The sequence below is a fragment of the Epinephelus lanceolatus genome, chromosome 21 (genome assembly GCF_041903045.1).
Source record: "Epinephelus lanceolatus isolate andai-2023 chromosome 21, ASM4190304v1, whole genome shotgun sequence".
NCBI lineage: Eukaryota > Metazoa > Chordata > Actinopteri > Perciformes > Serranidae > Epinephelus > Epinephelus lanceolatus.
The window spans coordinates 14,256,115-14,277,209 of record NC_135754.1 but is presented as its reverse complement, the minus strand read 5'-3'; the positions used below and the strand labels follow the sequence as shown (position 1 = coordinate 14,277,209).

The 21,095-nt window shown below is 42.2% G+C and overlaps 1 protein-coding gene across 1 annotated transcript; it reads right to left on the bottom strand.

The window, feature by feature from the left end:
* Positions 1-9,595: 9,595 nt before the first annotated feature.
* foxj1b (forkhead box J1b) lies at positions 9,596-14,325 on the bottom strand. The gene is made up of 3 exons (XM_033610908.2): positions 13,937-14,325; positions 13,122-13,783; positions 9,596-12,478 (listed from the first exon to the last, which is right to left on the bottom strand). The coding sequence occupies exons 2-3, from the start codon at positions 13,707-13,709 to the stop codon at positions 11,600-11,602; spliced, it is 1,467 nt and encodes a 488-aa protein (XP_033466799.2). The 5' UTR covers positions 13,710-13,783; positions 13,937-14,325; the 3' UTR covers positions 9,596-11,599.
* Between the last annotated feature and the right edge of the window lie 6,770 nt (positions 14,326-21,095).

Below are 21,095 nucleotides of genomic sequence, written 5' to 3'. Positions count from 1 at the left end.
CGCCATCCCCGCCATCTTTAAACATCTTCTGTTGCGATGTAGATGTTGCAGTATTAACATGCCGGAAGCTAAACAAAGAATCAACTAGAGACGACGATAACCATTCAGGAAAGGAACACAGCCCACTACCGCTCTGGCGGTGAATTGCACCGCGACGAAATGGAGTGACGGAGAAGTTCGAAGGGTTCACGACGGCGTTGCTTTAACGTAGAACCATAAATCAGGCTTAAGAGGATTAAAATGGTAGCCATGTAGACTTAACATGCTGCACCACAGCATAAAACATAACAGTACATAACATGAAACGATGATATGACTCTGTAAGATTCAGATGTGTGGACTAAAAGTCACATGACCTGGACTTGAGTTGGACTTGAGTTACAAATTTGACGAAACCAAAAGGTCTTGCAAGTCAAATTGAACTTTAAAGGTCTAGTGTATAGGATTAAGTGTCATCTAGCTGTGAGCTTGCAAAACTGAAACTTCTACATCCCAAGTGTGTAGAACGACTATGGTGTCCAACACAAAAATGCAAATGGCCCTACCCAGAGCAGGTGTTTGGTTTGTTTGTTCTGGGCTACTGTTGGAATAATATGGCAGACTATGTGGAGGAGGACCTGCTCTGCATGTGATACAAACCGCTCATTCAGGTAACAGACACACAGCAGTTCCTATTTTCGGGTGATTATAAACTAAGGAAAACAAAGTTTTAAATAATATATTTCATTTCTGCCAATAGATGCCCCAGCATCCTACACACTGGACCTTTAACACCAGTGACCTTTGACATTACTTGGACTTCAATCTTTTGTCTCAAAAATACTTGATTCCTTCAACCGAGCCCATAGATGAAAAAGTTTTTTCAAAAAGTGTGTCATGAATCAATTCATTTCTCTTCACTTCTTGAACCATCTAACGTTAGCACTATTCATTCCCAGCAAGTGGACACTTAATTCCCCAGATCCACTTTGAACTAGTCCGCAGCAACACTTTCCAGCTCCTCCTGGGGCACTCCGAAGGGTTCCCAGGCCAGACGAGATATGTAATCCTTCCAGCGTGTTCTGGGTCTGCCCTGGGGCCTCCTACCACTTGGATGTGCCCATAAGACCTCTAATGGAAGGCGCCCAGGAGGCATCCTGATAAGATGCCCATACCACCTCAACTGACCCCTTTCGACATGAAGGAGCAGCGGCTCTACTCCGAGCTCCAGCCATTCCTTGGAGGAATCTCATATCGGCCACTTGTATCTGAGACCTCATTCTTTTGGTCATCAAAAGCAAATGACCACAGGTGAGGGTTGGGACGTAGATGGACCAGTAAATCAAGAGCTTCGCCCTCTGGCTCAGCTCTCTCTTCACCACGACGGTCTGACACAGCGCCTGCGTCACTGCAGACGCTACGCCTAACAGCCAATCCATCTCATGCTTCATTCTACCCCCAGTCATTAACAAGGCTCCAAGATACTTGAACTCTCTTGCTTGGGGCAGTAACTCACTCCCAACCCAGAGGGGGCAATCTACCGTTTTCCAGCAGAGAACCATGGCCTCAGATTTGGATGTGCTAACTCTCATCCTGACAGCTTCACACTTGGCTGCAAATCACCCCAATGCATGCTGGAGGTCACGACACAACATGCAAAGTGCACAGGTGAATAAAAACCACATATCAAATATCATTATATGTAATGTGATTTCATTTGATGCAAGACAACTGGCACCCACAGGCACAATGCAATGTTATATGCATGGTACTGAAAACACGACACCTTATAATGAAGCAGTTACTGTACGTTGAAATATCACATGCTAATAGCTAATGGGACACAATAGGACATATGACACCCATCATCTTCCCAGTGGAAATTGAGTTTAACACACGCACACACACACACACACACACACACACACACACACACAAAGCAGCATTGTACAGGAGTGGCCAACGCTCAGAGTCAGATGATCCCTATGATTGACAGACTGAGTGATGCCTTTGGAGAAGATGAGCAGTGTGCTCTGCGCTCCACTGAGTGTCTTTTCCCCAAGGTTGGCCTCACTCGCCTTATCTTAACCAGCAGCAGCACTGTCACTGAGAGGCAGTCAGTGAAAGTCTACTCTGTGGGATACAAGAAAAACGTAAAGGTCAAGAACCTCGTGAGAAAAGCACTCGGAGTACTTAGGAGCATTACAGATGTAATGGAAATGGTTTGTGATGTTTTTGCATCCTACAGCGAGAGCCTAATCCTGAGTGTATGTTCCACAGTTTCAGCTATATCTCTGGAGAGAGTGGTTACAGAAACAGGCCAGGAAGAAAACCTATGAAACACATAAGCCCTGAATACTCCTATAAGGGTGAATAGAGCCTCTTTTGCCTTAAGTAACCTCTATATGTATTCCTAATTGCCGTCTGTGTGTGTGCAGTTGCACTCATTTGCACACCTGCATTTGTCTGCGCTACATGACCCAAATAAATAAAATTAGCACATCAAAACAGACAACAAAATCTAGAGGGTTTCTGTGTGTGTTCACGTGGCGTTGGCAAATTGGAGATCCAGTCTTCATTAGTCATCAGGAGAATAAAGGCTCCTCTGGACAAATAAAAACGCCACCGATGAGGCTTCTGTGGATAATGCTGGGAAACATTCAGTTCTTAGAGCAATGATCCCATTCTTATTGTATGTAAACATGGCTGTGTGCGCACTTTGACCAATTATGCAAGTAGGTACAACCCTAATCTCTGTAAATGAAAGAAAACCCCTCACCATGCTTCACCTCAGTCCTTTTATTCTAATTTACCATCCGCAGTTCCTTTCAAAATGAAACAGGCAGTCTAAATGGGAAGCTCATTAGCATTTCATACATAAACAACAGCCTGTTGGAAAGACTATTTAGGTGTATTTCCTGCCTAAGTCCCTCCTCTTGTGCACGGGGCGGATTATGAGAAAATGGGACCTTGTGCACAGACACGCAAAAGGCCCCACCACCAGACACAGTGAGGTGGTTTTGCTGCTTTTTGTGGTTTTGTATGTCTGTGTGGTCATTTTGTGTCGCCCTGTGGTTGTTTTGTGTCTCTTTGCAGTTGCTTTTGTCTCTTTTAGGTCATTGTGTGTCTCTTTATATGGAAATGTATTGCTGCTATGCCATAAAAAAATTATAACAAGACAGTTTTCTCAGGAAAAAAAGTGATTTTTCATGTTATAACAAAAGAAAATGGTATATGGTTATAACAAGAAAAATTTCTCTTGTTTGACAAATGAAGTTTCTTGTTATACATGATGAGTTTGTATGACGTTATAGCATGAAAATATCTACATATACCACCCAGGAAGAGACTTTACATGCGTTGCGTTCTGAATCGCGTACTTTTTAATAACTTTCAGTAGGTACTCCAGCTGCCCTTGAAAAGTACCTACTGTTGTATGCAGTATGCACACAGTCGGGACATACTACTATCTCATAACATTACGCCCTGAACTTTGACCCTCTTGCTTTTATATCCATTGCCTTGGAGATAAAACAAACGCCACTCACCGAGTTCTCCAGAGACGGAGATCAACCCGGAGAGCTCCGCTGTTGTTACTTTGCAATGTGTGTAGTTTAACTTGAAAGTTATAACTGCACAGATTGTTGACTCTAACATAGTTTGTCCATCATTTTGGACAATGAAATGACATCTGCAGTTCTTTCATTTTTTTTTATTGTTATAGCCTCTTTTTTTTTTAATATTTATGATTATTTTGTTCTCTAAACAGTCAATATTCCTATTATTACTATTCGACTGGTCATCAGTTACTTGAATGCGCTGTCATCTGTCATTGCGACTTCTGACAGCTGTCAAGCCATCATCTGTTAGCGGCTCAGTAGATGTGATGTATCATCCGCTGGGCAGAGGATTGTGGAAAAAAAACTGTAAAAACTGCAAAATTGGACCAGATGTAGTAGAACATCCTGGTATTTTTGGGATACTTCATTTCACATTCTATGTATTAGGACATACTAAATCTTTTTCTGGCATACTGTATAATATGGTGGTATGGGAACGGACAGAGAATCACAAAAAGACACAAAAAGACCACAACGTGATGCCAAGGAACTGCAAATAACTACAACAGGCAAAACAACAAAGAGATAAAACTACCAAAAAAAAAACCTCACACAGTGACCTCAAAGAGACAAAAAACAACAAAAAAGACCTCAGATATATGGAATCATATTGCTGCCATACCAGGACAAAATAAGACCAGCACCAGGTTATAATGTAGTTAGTTTTCTGTTATAACAAGATGTTTTTCACGCACAAAATATTTCCATGCTATAACATCATACAAACTCATCATGTATAACAAGAAACTTTTCTTGTGAAATAAGAATTATTTTCTTGTTATAACAATACACTGTTTATCTCGTTAAAACAAACATTTACACATTATAAGAAGATAAACAGTATATTGTTATAAAAGAAAAGTCTCTTTTTTTTCTTGTTACACATAATGACAGGAAAGTATTTTGTTATAACATGAAAATAGCTTGTAAATACGTGGAAAACATCGTGTTATGACTGGAAACTTTTCACGTTATTCCCTGATGCTGATCTTTCTTTCATTTTTTCTGGTATGCCAGCAATATGATTCCACATATCTGAGGTGTTTTTGGTCTGCTTTTTTCTCTTTGAGGTCCTTGTGTGTCTTTTGGTAATTTTTTTGTCTCTTTGAGGCCATTGCGTGTCTTTTTTGGTCAATTTTTGTCTCTTTGAGGTCCTTGTGTGTCTTTTTTGGTCATTTTTTGTCTCTGAGGCCATCGTGTGTCTTTTTGGTAAATTTTTTGTCTCTTTGAGGTCATTGTGTGTCTTTTTTTGGTCATTTTTTGTCTCTGAGGCCATCGTGTGTCTTTTTGGTAAAACAAAAAAAAAAAATTGTGTCTTTGAGGTCATTGTGTGTATTTTGTATTCATTCTTTGTCTCTGATGTCATTGTGTGTCTTTTTGGTAAATTTTTTTGTCTCTTTGAGGTCCTTGTGTGTCTTTTTGGTAATTTTTTTGGTTCTTTGAGGTCATTGTGTGTCGTTTTTGGTCATTTTCTGTCTCTGAGGTCATAGTGTGTCTTTTTGGTCATTTTTGTCTCTTTGAGGTCATTGTGTGTCTTTTTGGTAAAAAAAAAAAAAAAATTGTGTCTTTGAGGTCATTGTGTGTATTTTTTATTCATTCTTTGTCTCTGAAGTCATTGTGTGTCTTTGAGGTCATTTTTTGTCTCTGAGGTCATAGTGTGTCTTTTTGGTCATTTTTTGTCTCTTTTAGGCCATTGTGTATCTTTTCAGTCATTTTTTGTCTTTTTGTGGTCATTGTGTGTCTTCTCTGGTCATTTTTTGTCTCTTTGGGCTCATTGCATGTCTCCTTTGGTTGTTTTTTGTCTCTTTTAGATCATTGCGTGTCTTTTTTGGTTGTTTTTCTCTCTTTTAGGTCGTTGTGTGTCTTTTTGGTCGTTTTTTGTCTCTTTGTCGTTGTTTTGCCTGTTGTAGTGTTTTTGCGACTCCTTGCAGTTCCTCGGCATCACTTTGTGGTCTTTTTGTGTCTCCTTGTGATCATTAAAAGTCTCTTCCTGATCAGTACGTGTTAATTTGAGTGACATTTTGCAAGTGAAGGCCTGGTGGAGCCCCTGACACTTTGAATCCCTGGTTGTCCGGTAGGCCCGTTCAGTAATCCATCCATGCTCTTGTGTCAGGCCAGTCTGGACAGGCATTAATGGATAGTCGGACCGCTGAATATCATCCCAGTCTTTTTCCCTTATCAATATGTGATGAGGGCTTGGAAACAAGAGAAGGACAACAATTTCCCGCCAGTTCGGAGAGGTGAAGGTTACTGCAGCTGAAGGTTCATGAGGAAATTACATTTATCAGTGTGATCTAACACTTATTTGTATGTGTAATCACTCACTCTCAGGGGTTCCTGAGGGGCTATAAAACAGGCTTAGGGCGTTTTCCTGCTGCCACTTTTTGCTTTGTGCCACAATGAAGGATCTAATTACTGAGGGACCCCCATCATGTGTCTTCTATTAGCTGCACCCCTTAAAGAATAGCTCGGTGGCTATCCCCAATAAATGGGAAGTTGAACCCTCTGTCTATGTCACGCTGGGAAGGGCGCTTCTTTAGCAAAGCTGGTTGACCATGTTTATGCCTGACTCTAATCAGGAGCAGTCCAGAGGGTGCCATGATGGCAATAAAACACCAAATACACCCTCTTCTTGTCTCTTGCCCTCCTCAGTGTAAGCCTCCCAGGCTCACACACAAACGCACACATGATGCAGAGCCCCCCAGAGGGGCACCAAGGAGGAGGTTATAAACCATTATAAGCCAGGTTAGCCTACAGTGACAGCCCAGCTTGTTCCTCCTTCTTTGAGCAGGTCCGCGTGCTGGGCAGTCCCAGCCTCTCATCCACAGTGCTGAATAGAACCACAGGGCTCTGGCTCCACAGAGATAGTGTTATCTGGGCCACCACGGGGCTCCGATCGCAGCCGTGTACACACACACCCAGCAGGCAGCGCACACATCAGCAGGAGTGCAGACAAAAGAAGCCTGTGGACCAACACAAACATTATAGGCATATAATGTAACCGCACACTAGGACATGTTCACACAGACAAACAGAGACAAATGTGAAAGTTCACACACATGTTTGGGGACAAAGCTTGACTCTCTAGCCTTCAACTTGAGCATGATAGTGACACTGATGTTGCTTCTCCAACTTGCTGCACATTTCCTCTGCAAACAGAAATCACCTCTGAGCTTTAACTGGTATTAAATGACCTGCAACTGTCACAGGATCAGCCTCTCTATCAGCTGGAGTGATTTTCTGCATGCATGGTGGCCAGTGGTCACAAGCCTCAAGCCTCGAATCAGGCCGTAGTCCCTGCTGTTTTTAGGAATCTGAGTTATTCCACCCATTCCTGGAGATCTCCACACATGACCTGTCGCCGCTGGGAGCCGCGAGCCAGAGGGACAGGGATAAGCCGCATTTCTCCCTTTTTTCCTCCAACAATTTCAATTAAAAAGAGATTTGAAGTGGAAAAGCACATTTTCATACAAGGCATGCAACCGAAATCATGGAAAAAGGTGAGGTGAGATGTGGTGGTGAGTTTTGAGGGCGTTTTCTAACAGCTATGAGATGTGTCTGTTTTGTTGGGGGCACTCTGATAGATGCAGGGTCGACCCGTGGAGAGATAAGGCATCTCGTTTCACTGCATTCATTGGAGTTGATCATAGTTGCTTGTCCTCTTATTAAACTGGTTTGATTCTGAGCACACAGTCAAACTCATTACATGCCTACGTTGTACTTTGTGCAGTTGTTTTATCTTTTTGAACTTGTGGCCCCCCATGAACCTCGGCGTCCTCAGACAGAAATCTGTATGTTTGTGAACTCAGGGCTCCACAGTGTTGGGCATCCTGCCTGAGGACGATACTCTGGGCCTTTGTGATCTTTTGCGTTTCTTCGCTGCTTCTGATCTGATATTTATTTATTTATGTTATTTCTTTCATCACTAAAACTTTGTTAACTTTTAAATCCTTTTTTCATGTTTCTTCATGTTATTTTTTATCCATGCTAGCAGCGTGGTTCTTTGGATGGCAAAATCTGGCCTTTGGTCATTCCATCACTTTGGTTCAGACAGACATGTGATAACTGTTTGATGGATTGCCATGAAATTTTGAAAAGACATTCATAGATCCCCTGACTTTTTCTCTAATGCCACCACAAGGTTGACATTTGTGGTTTTAAGCGAAATGTCTTTACAGCTATTTAAGGGATTGCCATTAAATTAAATTTTTAATAAATTTGGTTCACCCATTCATGGTCTCCAGAGGATAAATTGTAATAACTTTGATCCCCTGACCTTTATCTTCCTTCATCAGGCCAAAATTTTAATTTGCCCTGTAGGTTGGTTTATGATTATACTAAATAAATACTAGACTTCATGTTTTGTGCTAATTAGCAAATGTTAGCATGGCAACATGCTAACCTAAGATGGTGAACATGGTAACCACTATACATGCTAAACATATTTGACTGTCGCTGTGAGTATGTTAGCATGGTGATGTTAGCATCTAGCCAAAGACAAGGCTCTGTCTCCACCTCTAAGAACTCTTATGCTGCTTTAAAGTCAGAGTTGGAGGTTGGAATTTCCAAGTTGGAATTTCCAGCTTCTGCCCTCCATGCGTTCCATGTGCATGATGCCAAACTTACACAAAAAATATGATGTTTCTTTGGCAATTATGCACACAATTGAACTCTCAGCAGTTTGGCCCCCTTGCATATAACAAAATAGAGGAAAACGATTATGAGGCGACAGGTGCCATTATACACTTTATTTTACAGCACTTTTATGTATCTAATATATAGATATATAGACATTTAAGTTAATGGTTTGCCTTTTACAATGTGTGCATCCATGGGTGCTGCCACTGTTGTGTGATGTCAAACAATTGCTTCTTCATGGAGGCAGGGTAGACGGATTTGGCCCAAGTTTACAAGTACGACTCAAAGGACGACTTTGAGTGGCATTCCAATGTACTTTTTCTGGTAGGAAGTCAGAAATATTCAAGTTCCGAGTTGTCTGGAACGCAGCAATAGTCTTGATACTTTTTTATTCTTGAACTAATTGATTGTTGCTTATTATATTCCATCCATCCAGAGCTCCCTCTGGATGTCTGACCTCCTTACCTTATCTCGAAGGCTGAGCCCAGCCATCCTTAGGTGGAAACTCATTTCGGGTGCTTGTATCTGCAATCTCATTCTTTTAGTGACTACAGAAAGCTTATGACCATAGGTGAGGGTTTGGACCAGTAAATCAAAAGCTTTGCCTTCTGGCTCAGCTCCCTCTTCACCACTACAGGCTGGTGCAGCCACGGCACCAAACCCCCAATCCAGCTCACACTCCATTTTACCCTCACTCGTGAACAAAACCCGAGATTGCCCCCTCTGGGTTGGGCGAGAGTTAGCGCCCCAAGCGAAGGACTTTCGGTATCTCGGGGTAGTGGGGCAAATATTGTTGTACACAAGTGTTTAGTCCTAATAAGCAATTATTAACATGCTAAAATGCTAAACTAAGATGGTGGCACGATGGCATCAACATGTTATAGCTGCCATTGTGAGCATATTAGCATTGATGTTAGCATTTAGCATCATGGAGCTGCTAGCATGAATGTGACACTGTGACTTTTGAAAAGTGAGAAATGCTCCTTAATCCATTTTCAGTAATAAGTATTGTTGTCTCAAAGATTATTATAGACCTGAACACACTGCGCTAAAACAATTTCTACAATCAAAGCTCATGCTAATATACGTACAATTTGCGATTGTCTCGTGTATTAGATTACATTACATAAGAGCTGTCTGTGCTATTATATGGACCCCCTGTATGTTTCAAATACCAAATCCAGACCTGTCTGTGCTGATTAATGATAAACTCTTATAGATCTTTTATCTCTTCATTGCAAACACGCACAGCTTTTTACTGCACTACAACATGTGTGGCTGTTTTAATTGCTGAAATTTCACAATGACAAATAAACAATACACATTTTTGTTATTGTTCTTTCTTTAATTGACACCATTTATTGCATCAAGGCATGATTGCATTTTTAAACAGCTTTAAAAAAGTACAAATGAAAATAACAGTTAAGATTATAGAGCTCGTATCAAACTCGATCAATATGATACAATAAGAAAATCTGGCCTTTAAGCGTTGAGTTTTGTGTATCTGCTCATCATTTGTCCCCTCAAACCAACAGACTTATTATATTCTCAAACACATTTAGAATTTTTGTGAGAGCAAACAATACAAATAAAAAAAAAGACGTACACCAAAATAATCAATAAGGACAAATCCATCACCCAGTGACAGAAAACAGATTTTTTTTTCTTACTAATCAACACAGAAACACCATTGAACTGCATATTCCTTATCAACAAATTTGGCGAAATATAATCAACAAACGCCCAGTTTTGTATATATTCAGAAAGAAAAACAGAATATTTAAGCAAAGAAAGAAAAACTTGCCCAGTCGACTTATTGCAATGTTGAATTAATTGTTCAAAAACAAACTGATATGGACAATTACAGCATATGCATCACTTTCATTATGGTCAGTAAACTCTTAGAAAACATCTTAATACGATAAAAAAAATCAAACTAAACATCCTGGAAATAAAAGCTGTCTCACTTTCCTAAAACTGCTGCCTATCAAAGTGCATAATGTTTGATTTTCATGACTGATAATTTCCAGGTCTGCTCCTCTTGTAACTGTATACAAATGGCAAATATTCCTGCCTAGCTTCATGCTATATACTTTAGTGAATATATATTAAACTGACTATATAACAGAGTCATACATGACTGATTTCTAACCTCAGACCATGAGTTTAAAGTCCTGCTCTGGTAACTTGATGAATGGCTAATTTCACTGCACGTTAGTAAAATTAATGCTAATGTAGCAAAATAGAATCCTGCATGTCTTCTCAGTCCCATAGTGACTGTGCTTATTTGTGGAGAGTGCTTTGAAAGGAGGCGAGTTGGGTTTTCTTCGCTTTGCTTCTGTTGGCATTTCGTTAGTCTGAGTGGGCGGAAGTTTGCTGCAGAGATCAGCCTCTCATTGGGCGGAACGAGCCACCCGCTGAAGTCCCACCCTACCACCTCCGGTTGTGTAGCAGTTTTCAACCGTTTTCAACACGTCCTTTACTAACTTTTGTGGTGTTTGATCTTGCGGGGACGTAGCCATTTTTCTGCCATGGTTCGCGTCCTGTAGCCGATATTTTTGTGGGCGTGTTACACCAAACCTGTTTCCCCCCAGCAATATTTTTGCAAGCGCACCGTTGCTGTGGCACCGCCCAGAACGATTATGATTGGTTGAAAGAAGTACAAGCAGCCGGAGCGTTTTTTCTTCAATCTCAAAGTGAGAGTCGGCCCAGCCAGACCTTTCTTTTCTTGAGAAAGGTCTGGTGAGCGAGACTAGCATTTCGTCAAAACTCCAGAGCGACAAATAGCTGCACTCGTTTGAACACATTCTCTTATTGCCAGCTGGCATTTGAGCTGGGATAGTTCCAAAAAAATCCAACTTAAAGGCTGCATGTAGTCTCGTCAAAACCTTTGCTGCCATTCATTCTACAGAGTGCGATAATCCCCGGCAGTCCATATGAAACTTTAATTTGGTTTATAAAAGTTTCTCTCATCGTTTCATTGTGCCTGATATATCAGTGTTGTGTCATGTTACGCACCGCTGTCAATCACCTGACACCCTCCGGAAGAAAAGGGAGTCTGTGCCAGGAAATAATCCCTAATCATGTTGCCCAACAATCTTTATAGTCAGATCAATGTCTTTTGTTAAGGAAATCTTGATTAACTTCACAGTTCAAGTTCAAGAAAGGTTTGACATTATTGTGTTTGTGTTTTAACAGAAAAATAAATTACAGATGCTGTGTATTGCAGAATGATTGGAGGGAAAGCAGAAGTAGTAGTTGTAGTTCTAACCACTTATCCTTGTGTGGGTGATATAGGTCTGAGTAATCAGACATGTTCAGGTCATTGGATGCAGATAATTAGGAGTCAGTGAGGTCAAAAGTCACAGATAGGCCTCCACTCGTTCCCATGGCTGCATCTCTGTGAAGAATCCTTCGCACAGGCTGAAGCCCTGATCCAGAGTCAGAGGAATGGCCTGCGCCTCTTCTTTGATTTCCTCCCAAGGCTGCAGCACCGCTTCGTCAGGCTGCTCCGAAAACAGCGCCGAGTGCTCGTCAAACTGCGGCAGGTGGTGGTGGCTTTGGAGCAGCTGATCCTGGTCCAGCTGCTGCTGAGGATGCTGCTGCTGCTGCAGCGGCACGTGGAGCTCTCCCATGTTGACCGTGCAATCCATGGCTGCTCCGCTCAGCTCCATGTAACCGTAGGACTGGTGGTGGTTAAGGTGCTGGCTCGGACCCATTGCGTCCCCTCCGCCGCACCACCTCCCCAGCCCCGCCGAGTGCTGCCTCCCCTGCAGGGACACCTCCATCTCGCAGCCAAGGGAGCTCAGCGCCGTGTTGATGTCCAAATCCTCAAAGGTGCTACAGTTCCCGCTGAGGACATCGTCGAACACGGACGCCAGGTCAAAGTCCCCCCTGAGGATGTCGGCTTTGTGGGCCTCTGTCGCTAAAAGAGGGGACTCAGTCGCCCTCATCGCCTTGTTCTTAGAGGGCAGGTGCTTCCGCTTGCTGCCTTGGTAGGGGCAGCCATTTTGGGTGCTGTGGTAACCCTGAACTAGTTTGCTCTGTCTGTGGTTGCCACCGCTGCTGCTGCTGCTGTTGTAGCTGCTAGCAGACATCCTCCTGCGTTTGAAAATGCCATTGACGAACATATCTGCATACTGCGGATCAATCTGCCAGAAGCCTCCCTTCCCCGGCTCGTCCTTCTGTCTGGGGACCTTTTTGAAACACTTGTTGAGGGACAGGTTGTGACGAATGGAGTTCTGCGACAAAGACCAAAAAAAAAAAAAAAAAGGTTATTTAACATGATCTCATTGAGCAAATTTGTCATGCAAAAACTGATTGTGCCAGTTTGTCTTTGTGAGGGAGATGAGACAAGAGAAGGAAGGGGGGGTGGGAGCTTTGTTTTGTTGTTGTTTGTATAAAGCAAATGTACCTAATGAGGCTTTCTAGTAAACCGGCAGCTCTGTGCATTTCAAACATGATCAGCTGTGCTTAGCTGCCATCTCTCTCAGGAGCCCTCATTAACACACACACACACACACACATGCACACACACACACTTAGAGTGCTTTCTCTACCCCATCACCATTCCCCTCAGACAAAAACCCTGTATGAGCACTCTCATGGAAGATGGAAATTTCTGAGACTCTTGCATTAAGAAACACTTGTCATGGAAATCATTAAAGGCTGAAATTAGACTCCTGTGGAATTGAAAAATCGGGGTGGGGGGGCATGCTGGAGGATTTATAATGTACATCTGATGTTTTTTGTTTCCCTACACTGATCAAAGAAAGGCCTGCTGCCTGATGGTGACACTGGGATCAATTGCTCCCCTCTCTCCCTCACCTCGCCATTCACCTGACTCATCAATAATAGAAGGAGAGTTAAGCCGGTCTCGGTTACCTGCCAGCTGGGCTCCGCGTGTCTGTAGTAGCAGAAATTCTCCGTTATCCAGTTATAGATGGTGGACAGAGTCACTTTGGGCTGCTTGCTGGCCTGCATGGCCATGCAGATGAGAGACGCGTAGGAATAGGGCGGTTTGACTTTAGGGTTGGTTTTGTAGTCGACCTCCACGGGCGGACTGGCCTGGATGGGGAGCTGCAGGTAGCCGTTCCCCGGATGCGCGCAGTTGGCGAACCGCGGCACAGCGGTGGAGTCGCTGCCGGAGGTGACGGGGCTCCCAAGGTACAAAGGCATCCCAGTGGCGGCGGTGTCACCGGCCGGCGGGCTGGACGGAGAGTCGGTGCCTCCTCTAGGGAAGCCGAGACGTTTGAGAAACAGGTGCTGCTGGGAGGACGGGCAGCCCGGTCCGGCTCCGTTTGGTCGCTCCGGATCCGCGTTGAGGATGGAGAAATTCTGGAGCCAGTGAAGGCTGGTGAGGCTGTCGTCCAGGGGGACCGAGTCGGACCCGGTGACCTGATCGTCCGGGTACACCGCCAGCCACTTCTCCTTAAACTTGTTGGCAATGTCGGGGCTCGTTAGAACCGGCATCCTGGCTTTGTGCGCACGGTGAGGGCTGGATACGAGCAGAAGATCTTCACATCCGCATTTAAAGTTTGTTTTACCTTCAAAAGAAGTGACAGAAAAAAAGAACACAGTCTAATTAAATGACTAAATCATCCTCACATGCAAATAAATAACCACGGATGAAATGTTTGGCCATAAAATCACAAGCACATTAATCCTACAGATTGCCAAGTGATGCGTAATTTCCCTACCTCCGGTGCAGCCTTGTTGGAGGAGATTCTGTGTGTGCACCTGTTGCAGTCCGTCCCTGCCTCTCCTCTCCAAGGACTCAGCGGCGCATCCACTCTCTGCGCAACAAGTGCGGCGGGGGGAGGGCGGGTAGCATCCAGCAGCAGCAGCAGAGGCAGCAGCAGCTCACACGGAGGCAAAGGAAGAAACGCGCCGCTCAGGACAGAAGGACACATCCATGCCGCGTCAGGCGAACCGGGCTGTTACTCATCCAAACTGCTCGGCTCTGCTTGAGTGTCTGTGGGAGGTCAAGACGTGAGAATGTGCGGAGGTTGTAAAAGAAGTCGCTCATAAAGCCCGAGAGACTGCCCACCATCCCTTTAAACGCCTGAGGGGATTTCTGATTGGCTGTATCCTCCTTGCAGCTCCAGGTTTCTGTCTCTCTCCCTCACTAGCTCACTCACACACACAAAGGAGGGTGGGGTGGGGTGGGGGGGCACTTAACTGAATGTCGAATAAGTGCACTACAGGTTCGCCGCAGTAAGAACAGTCAGTTTCTCTGCCTTTAATCTCTGTCTTCATCCCGGAAACAGGCTGAAATGTGACCTGTGTGGCGCGCGTCACGGCCCTCCCTCCCGCTGGCGCTGGAAAAGACGCGCCACAGGTCCCGCACTTCTGCACCTGCAAGGAAATCAGCCCGATTGAACTGATAAGCCTGTATTTACCATGCCTTTCACTGTGGGTAATTACTGTTTATTTTCAAGCGTGAAACGGCAAATTGAATAGTTAAGTGTCTGTTTTGTACAATTACATGATCATCTTCCGGTTAAATTCGCCCTTCAATTGATCTCAACCCAGATATTTTAGTCCAGACACAAGATGCCTATAATAAAGTACACTTTTGAGACAGTTAAGTGACTCATAGGCTAATACAGCTTGTTGGATACATTATCCAGTCCACTGTAAGCTAACCTCTGATCAGTGATGGTGTGCACGGTTTAATACAGAGCAGAGATGTAATAAAACAAAATGATGCATCACATTAAGCATCATCTTGTCTAAATATAGTGAAGTTAAAGAGGATTGCCACCTAAATTAAAAATTCCAATATGTTATTTCCATGGCCGAGGAAAGCTTAATCAGTATTTGTGAACATTAGTTATTATTTCTTGAAGCCAGAAACCAGAGAAGTCTCAAACTTTTAATGTAATTGGGTAATAAGTCTCCATAGACAATTAATAGGACCCTGATTTAGTGGACTCACAGAATGTTTGTTTCCTTTTTCATACCCAAATGAGCTTTAGTCTACTGTAGTGTTCTCAGGGGTCAGCAACCTTTACTATTAAAAGAGCCATTATTGGCTAAAAAAAAAAGTCTGGACATATTTGAATAAAGGTAACAGCTTATTGAGTCTAAATTAGCCCAACAACATTACGAATATGTCTAAATGAGCATTCAATAATGTGATTTAATGTGACAGCGTTAGTGGTGAAAGCAAATTAATCTGTCCTCACATTATTAAATCTTCTATTTCCCTCCAAGATTTTCCCTTTTTTAGATTTGGAATCCATAGCTAGCCTTGGTAGAGAGGCTCCCTTTACTAAAGTTAAGTCAAATTTAGAGGAAAAAGCACCAGGTCGTACACATATGACACACATTTTAGTTGATAAAATGTAAAACGTTTTTTAATTTGATGTATAGGCTACACATTTTTACAGCTGTAGAATGCAAAAATCACTTTAGGCCTGCAACACTGACAAGTTAAAATCTAAATGTTGTAAAATAGGGGGCCACTGGAGAGGGTCCAAAGAGCAACAGGTTGCCTACCACTGACATAGGTGCTCAGAGTGATCAACAACATCTTCCCCAGATCATCAGATACCCTATGACATCACAAATTTGAGTTTTAGCACTCTAGTTTTTAGATTTGAGAGAAAGATGTTCATTTTTAAGAATATTTTTGGACTGTCTTAGTCCATACAAATAACGCATGAATTTTGAAAGTGAACGTAGCTCCCCTCTAAGCTTTCACATGCTACTGATTGTCTGTTTCATCAAGCCTGTCAAGTATCCATGTGACGCTGCAAGTGGGCCCTGCCATGCTGCTAGTGCAGCAAAAGCAACATAATTAAACTTTAGATTTTTAAACAAGAAATAAAAGTAAAATGGGTTGTTATCACAATAAAAATGCGTCAATGTTCAGTATGTAACAACTCATTAATTCCATGTATGTGCAAGTGAATGTGTGACTTATGAGGAAACACTGCCACCCAGTGGATGAATACTGCATTGCAGCTGCACCACAGTGCCAAACCACTAATGAAGGCACTGATCTAAAGCCATAATAGACAATAAAGAGGCGCTGAAGGCAAAAAAGACGTCTTACAGCCTGTAGAGAGCACTGACCATTTTCTGTAGGATGCATGTCAAATAGGAACCAGTGTTCAGTGTTTGTTTTCACCATATTGCTATAAGGGATGCACCATGTGTGTGTCTGACTGCAAATGTCTAATCAAACCTTTCCATCATATTCCTCCTGTGTTTGCTCTATTTTCAGACTGAAGAGCGAATGCCACTACCCATTTCAGACAAACAGAAGTCATCTCTTACCGCATCATGCTCTTTGCACCTTCCTTCAATTACATCCGTACCACAGGCCTTGTCATGGCCCTAGTACCCTGATTAGCAGACACACTTGAGATGCCTCCACTGCACCAGACATCTGATTGAAAAGATATGAATTTATGACCTTATAATCACCTCAGTCCCTGCTGTCTGTACATGCGGGACACACAAAGCGGCCATTCCTGAAAGAAAACCAGCATCTGGCGTCTGAGCCACATACTAAAACAATCATGGGCTCTCAACAGCTGATATAGAGGGAGAAAGCCTTTACAGAAGTAATTGTACATGAACTGTGGCCCACATGCATTACTGATGGCTCTTAAGATTTGGAGTGTGGAGGCTGACAAGAGCTGGCATTTATTGTTGGGCACTGAGGATGGATGAGTGACAAAATCAATGCTGCGGCGCTCGAAGGACCTGGATACGTCGGGCCAGCTGTTGCATCCCATCAAGGAGGCTTGATTTTTAAAATGTCTCTAGGTTTGTTCAGGTTCTTGACAAAGGGGTTGCTGGTGAGGCGGGCAAATGTTTGAACAGCTGTTCTTATTGTTGCCAGGCTTCCCGCTGTCCTTCGGCAGCGACTAAGCACACATACAGTATGGCTACAGTGCATCTAATGGGTTGTTAATCGCACTGTTAACCTTTGGAGGGCATTTAATTCAGGAAAACTCTAATATATGGCAAAGTCCCTGGATTTAATTCCTTTGGCTACAACTCACAGCTACATATTTGGGTGGAGAACCAACTGATGAACATAAGATATTTTGTCTAAACTAATGTGCAGAGATACAAGGTTCTGAATTCTTACCTTTAAGTTTCAAGTATTATTTTTGCCACATTTTGCTTCACATTTGCTTCACCTTACAGCTCTAAAATTTAGCATTTTAAATGTTGACTCGCTAGAATCAAAACAGGGGAATATTACGAGATTTTAAACCCAATCATACCCAAAAGAATGGTACAACACTTTGGACAAATAAGCTTATTTGCTTTCTTTCCAAGAGTTAGATGAGAATGTTGATACAAGTCTCATATATGCGAGATAAATATGAGGCTACCACCAGCAGTCTAGTTAGGGAGGTTAGCTTGGCATAAAGAGTGGAATCAGGAAGAAACAGCTAAACTAGCTGTGTCTGAAGTTTAAATAAATCAGACAGTCAATCAGCTTTAGTATGGAGGACAAAACATGACTTAAATATCAATAAATAAATAAATACAGTAATAATGAATATGCAAATAAATAAATGCATAAACAAATAAGGAAATACGTGTATAAATAACTACGGGAATTAATAAGTACAGGTACATAAAATATAGAAATAAACAACAATGTAGAAGTAAATTTAAGATATGTATGTATGGAGTTTTTAATTATCGATGGTCATTTATTTATGCATTTATCTTTTTAAATCTGTCATTATTTTAACATTTATCTATTTATTTTTTATTTGTTATGTATTTTTTACTTATGTATAGATTCATGCATTTATTTTATACCTATTTATTTATTTATTTATTCATTCCTGTGTTTATTATTTATTTACACATTTTCTTATTCTTTTATTTATTTATTCTAATAATTATTTATACATTTATTTATTTATTTATACTTACATAAATTAATTGACCCTATATTAATTATCTGGGCTGCACGGTGGTGTGGTGGTTAGCACTGTCACCTCACAGCAAGAGGGTTCCTGGTTCAATCCCAGGAGGGAGCCCTTCTGTGGAGAGTTTGCATGTTCTCCCCGTGTCAGCTTGGGTTTCCTCCAGGTACTCCAGCTTCCTCCCACAGTCCAAAGACATGCAGGTTGGGGATAGGTTAATTGGTGACTCTAAATTGTCCATAGGTGTGAATGGTTGTCTCTATGTGTCAGCCCTGTGATAGTCTGGCAGCCTGTCCAGGGTGTACCCTGCCTCTTGCCCAATGTCAGCTGGGATACACTCCAGCCCCCCTGCGACCCCCAAGAGGATAAGCGGTTATGAAAATGGATGGATATATTAATTACATAATTAATAGAAGGTGCTCATGGAATTTTGTTACCTTTGGACATCGCCTGGCTAGCAGTTTGCCCCTACTATTACCACTTTTCGTGCAAGCTAAGCTAGCCAAATGCTAGTTATTGCTTAGTTTTTAAGTAGCGCACAGACATTAGTAGAGTGGCATCAGTCTTCTCATCTAACTCTAAGCAAGAATGTGTATAGGCATGTTCCCCAAAATGTCAGAACTATTCCTTTATCTTGCCCACAAAGGCTTTTGTTCATATTGTGGGGGACATGCACTGTGGGAGTGACAATGGACATTTGGTGCACAGTACCTTTTATATCTGGGTTTACGTTCCCTTCTCACTTGAGCCTCACAGTTATTAAAGTGTGAAATTCGTTTTATTTTTATAACTTTGAACAAACTCGAATTTAGGGTAGGCTGCAACTTATTAATTGTTTTGTCAATGAAATGTCAGAAAATGGTGAAACGTGTCGAGTGTAACTTTCCAGAGCCTAAGGTGACATCTTCAAATGGTATGTTTCATCCGACCAACAGTCCATGGATCCAAAGATATTCATTATCATCTGTGACATGTATGACTACATACTGCAGTCTTTTAGTGAACCTTTACATATTCCTTGAAAAAGTGTTGCACATTCTGCACTAAACACCACTTACTGCTCTCCTTCATTTTAATTGAGATATAATGTGCCTATTCTTATATTTTCACATTTTCATTATAACTTTGTTCTATCATATATTTCTCTTGATTTTTGCAATTCTTGTTTTTACTTTTTAATTTCATTTTTTTTTTCTTACTATGTTTACCTTATGCACCAATGCACCAAAGTAAATCCCTTGTATTTTAAAACCTATAGTGACAATACATCGCATTCTCATTCTGACAGCATCAAAATATCACTTTATTATCAATAACCTAAACAATTATTCAACTGTCAAAATAGTTGTCAATTGACTTGGGTAACTGATAAACTGAATAATCGCTCCAGCTCTAATGTGACCCGGCTGATTAAACTGTTTAACACTGGAAATCTGACTAATGCAGTTTGCTTGTAGGGATTGTAATCTTCAAAAGTTTAATGTGTGTCTTTTTCCAGATTGATCTGGTTTGAAGGCTCCTCCAATGTGTTCCTGGAGCAGCAGCGGCCCTGTCCCTGTTTTAAGTTAAGTGATGGCAGGCACCCATAAATGACACCAAGGGAGCTGTAAGTAACATAGAGCTGAAGATTGTTAACCAGAATCAGCTGGTAAAAAGGTCACACTAAAATAAAAATATGTACTGGGAAACCTCCAAGGTTCTGTGTCATGTAAAAACATGACTTTATCACCATGGATGTCCATGACCCCAACTTCACCCAGTGTTGAACTACAGTAAATCCTCCTTTCACCAGCAGATGTCGCCATTCCACCCTTTCCTTCACCCTCCCTGCTCTCACATACCTACAAACATGCCATTGATAAAAGAATGTTTACAGTTTACAGTTACCCACAATCCTGAGCAGTGTGTGTTGATATCAGAGGGCTCATTTTACACACAGCCTGCACGAAAACTGCTGCTGCAGAGGCATGGATATTTCCTTTACTGACCCTAATCCATCCACGTGGGGGGATTTATTGTTGGCTTGTCAGAATATGATAAGCCAAAATGGTGTATTTCAAGTATTACATAATTATAGTGTAACTCTGTTGTATTCTTTTGTTCATTCATTGTCTTTCTTCAAGTGACAAACGAGTGCATTCTCCTTTCTTTTTATCACTGACTGCCATTAAAAAGAATAAATGGCCCTATTTTGTTTAACGATTCATTATTTTACGCTCATTAATTTCAGTAATTTATAGTAAGAGGGTGATTAAGTCGTTAATATGCGTCCTTATGGCCATCTGGATGAAGCTGGGTGTTTAGAGGTGCCATTCGTCCTTATTATAACCCTGCTTCAGTTGGAGTCACCTAACATCCGAGCTGCCGTAGTGTCCTCGAGCAAGCGTGAAGATGGGAAGATGAAAATCACTCTGTTGTTGCAACAAAGGAGAATAGGGATGTGAATAGGTCGTAATACCGCCGCAGTCCGCGCTGATGTGTGCAGATAAGCTGCGGCAGTGATGGGATACACACACACGCACACACACGCACACGCACACACACCCACACACACACACACACACACACACACACACACACACACACACACACACAGAGAAGTGGTTTATGAGAAGAAGTGCGCAGAGCAGACACGACGCTTCTGAATATGCACCCATGACTGTCGGCTGTCCCTAATTTAACTCCGAGCGATGTAATTGGCGATGGTGAATTTGTTTACCATATTTGGCAAGATAGTGACACAGCGCGCCTGGGAATTGGACGAGAGCGGCCGTCATTCACAAAAGTCTGCCTTCTGGAGCTTTACAAACAAAGCGCGTGCTCACGGGAGTTGTAGTCCAAAACAAACCCTCTCTGAGATTACTCCAGCGGGCATATTGCTCCTCTGCGGTGAATTCAATACCACATATGCTCTAAAATTTAAAACGCACTCACTGTGATGATTTTGTTT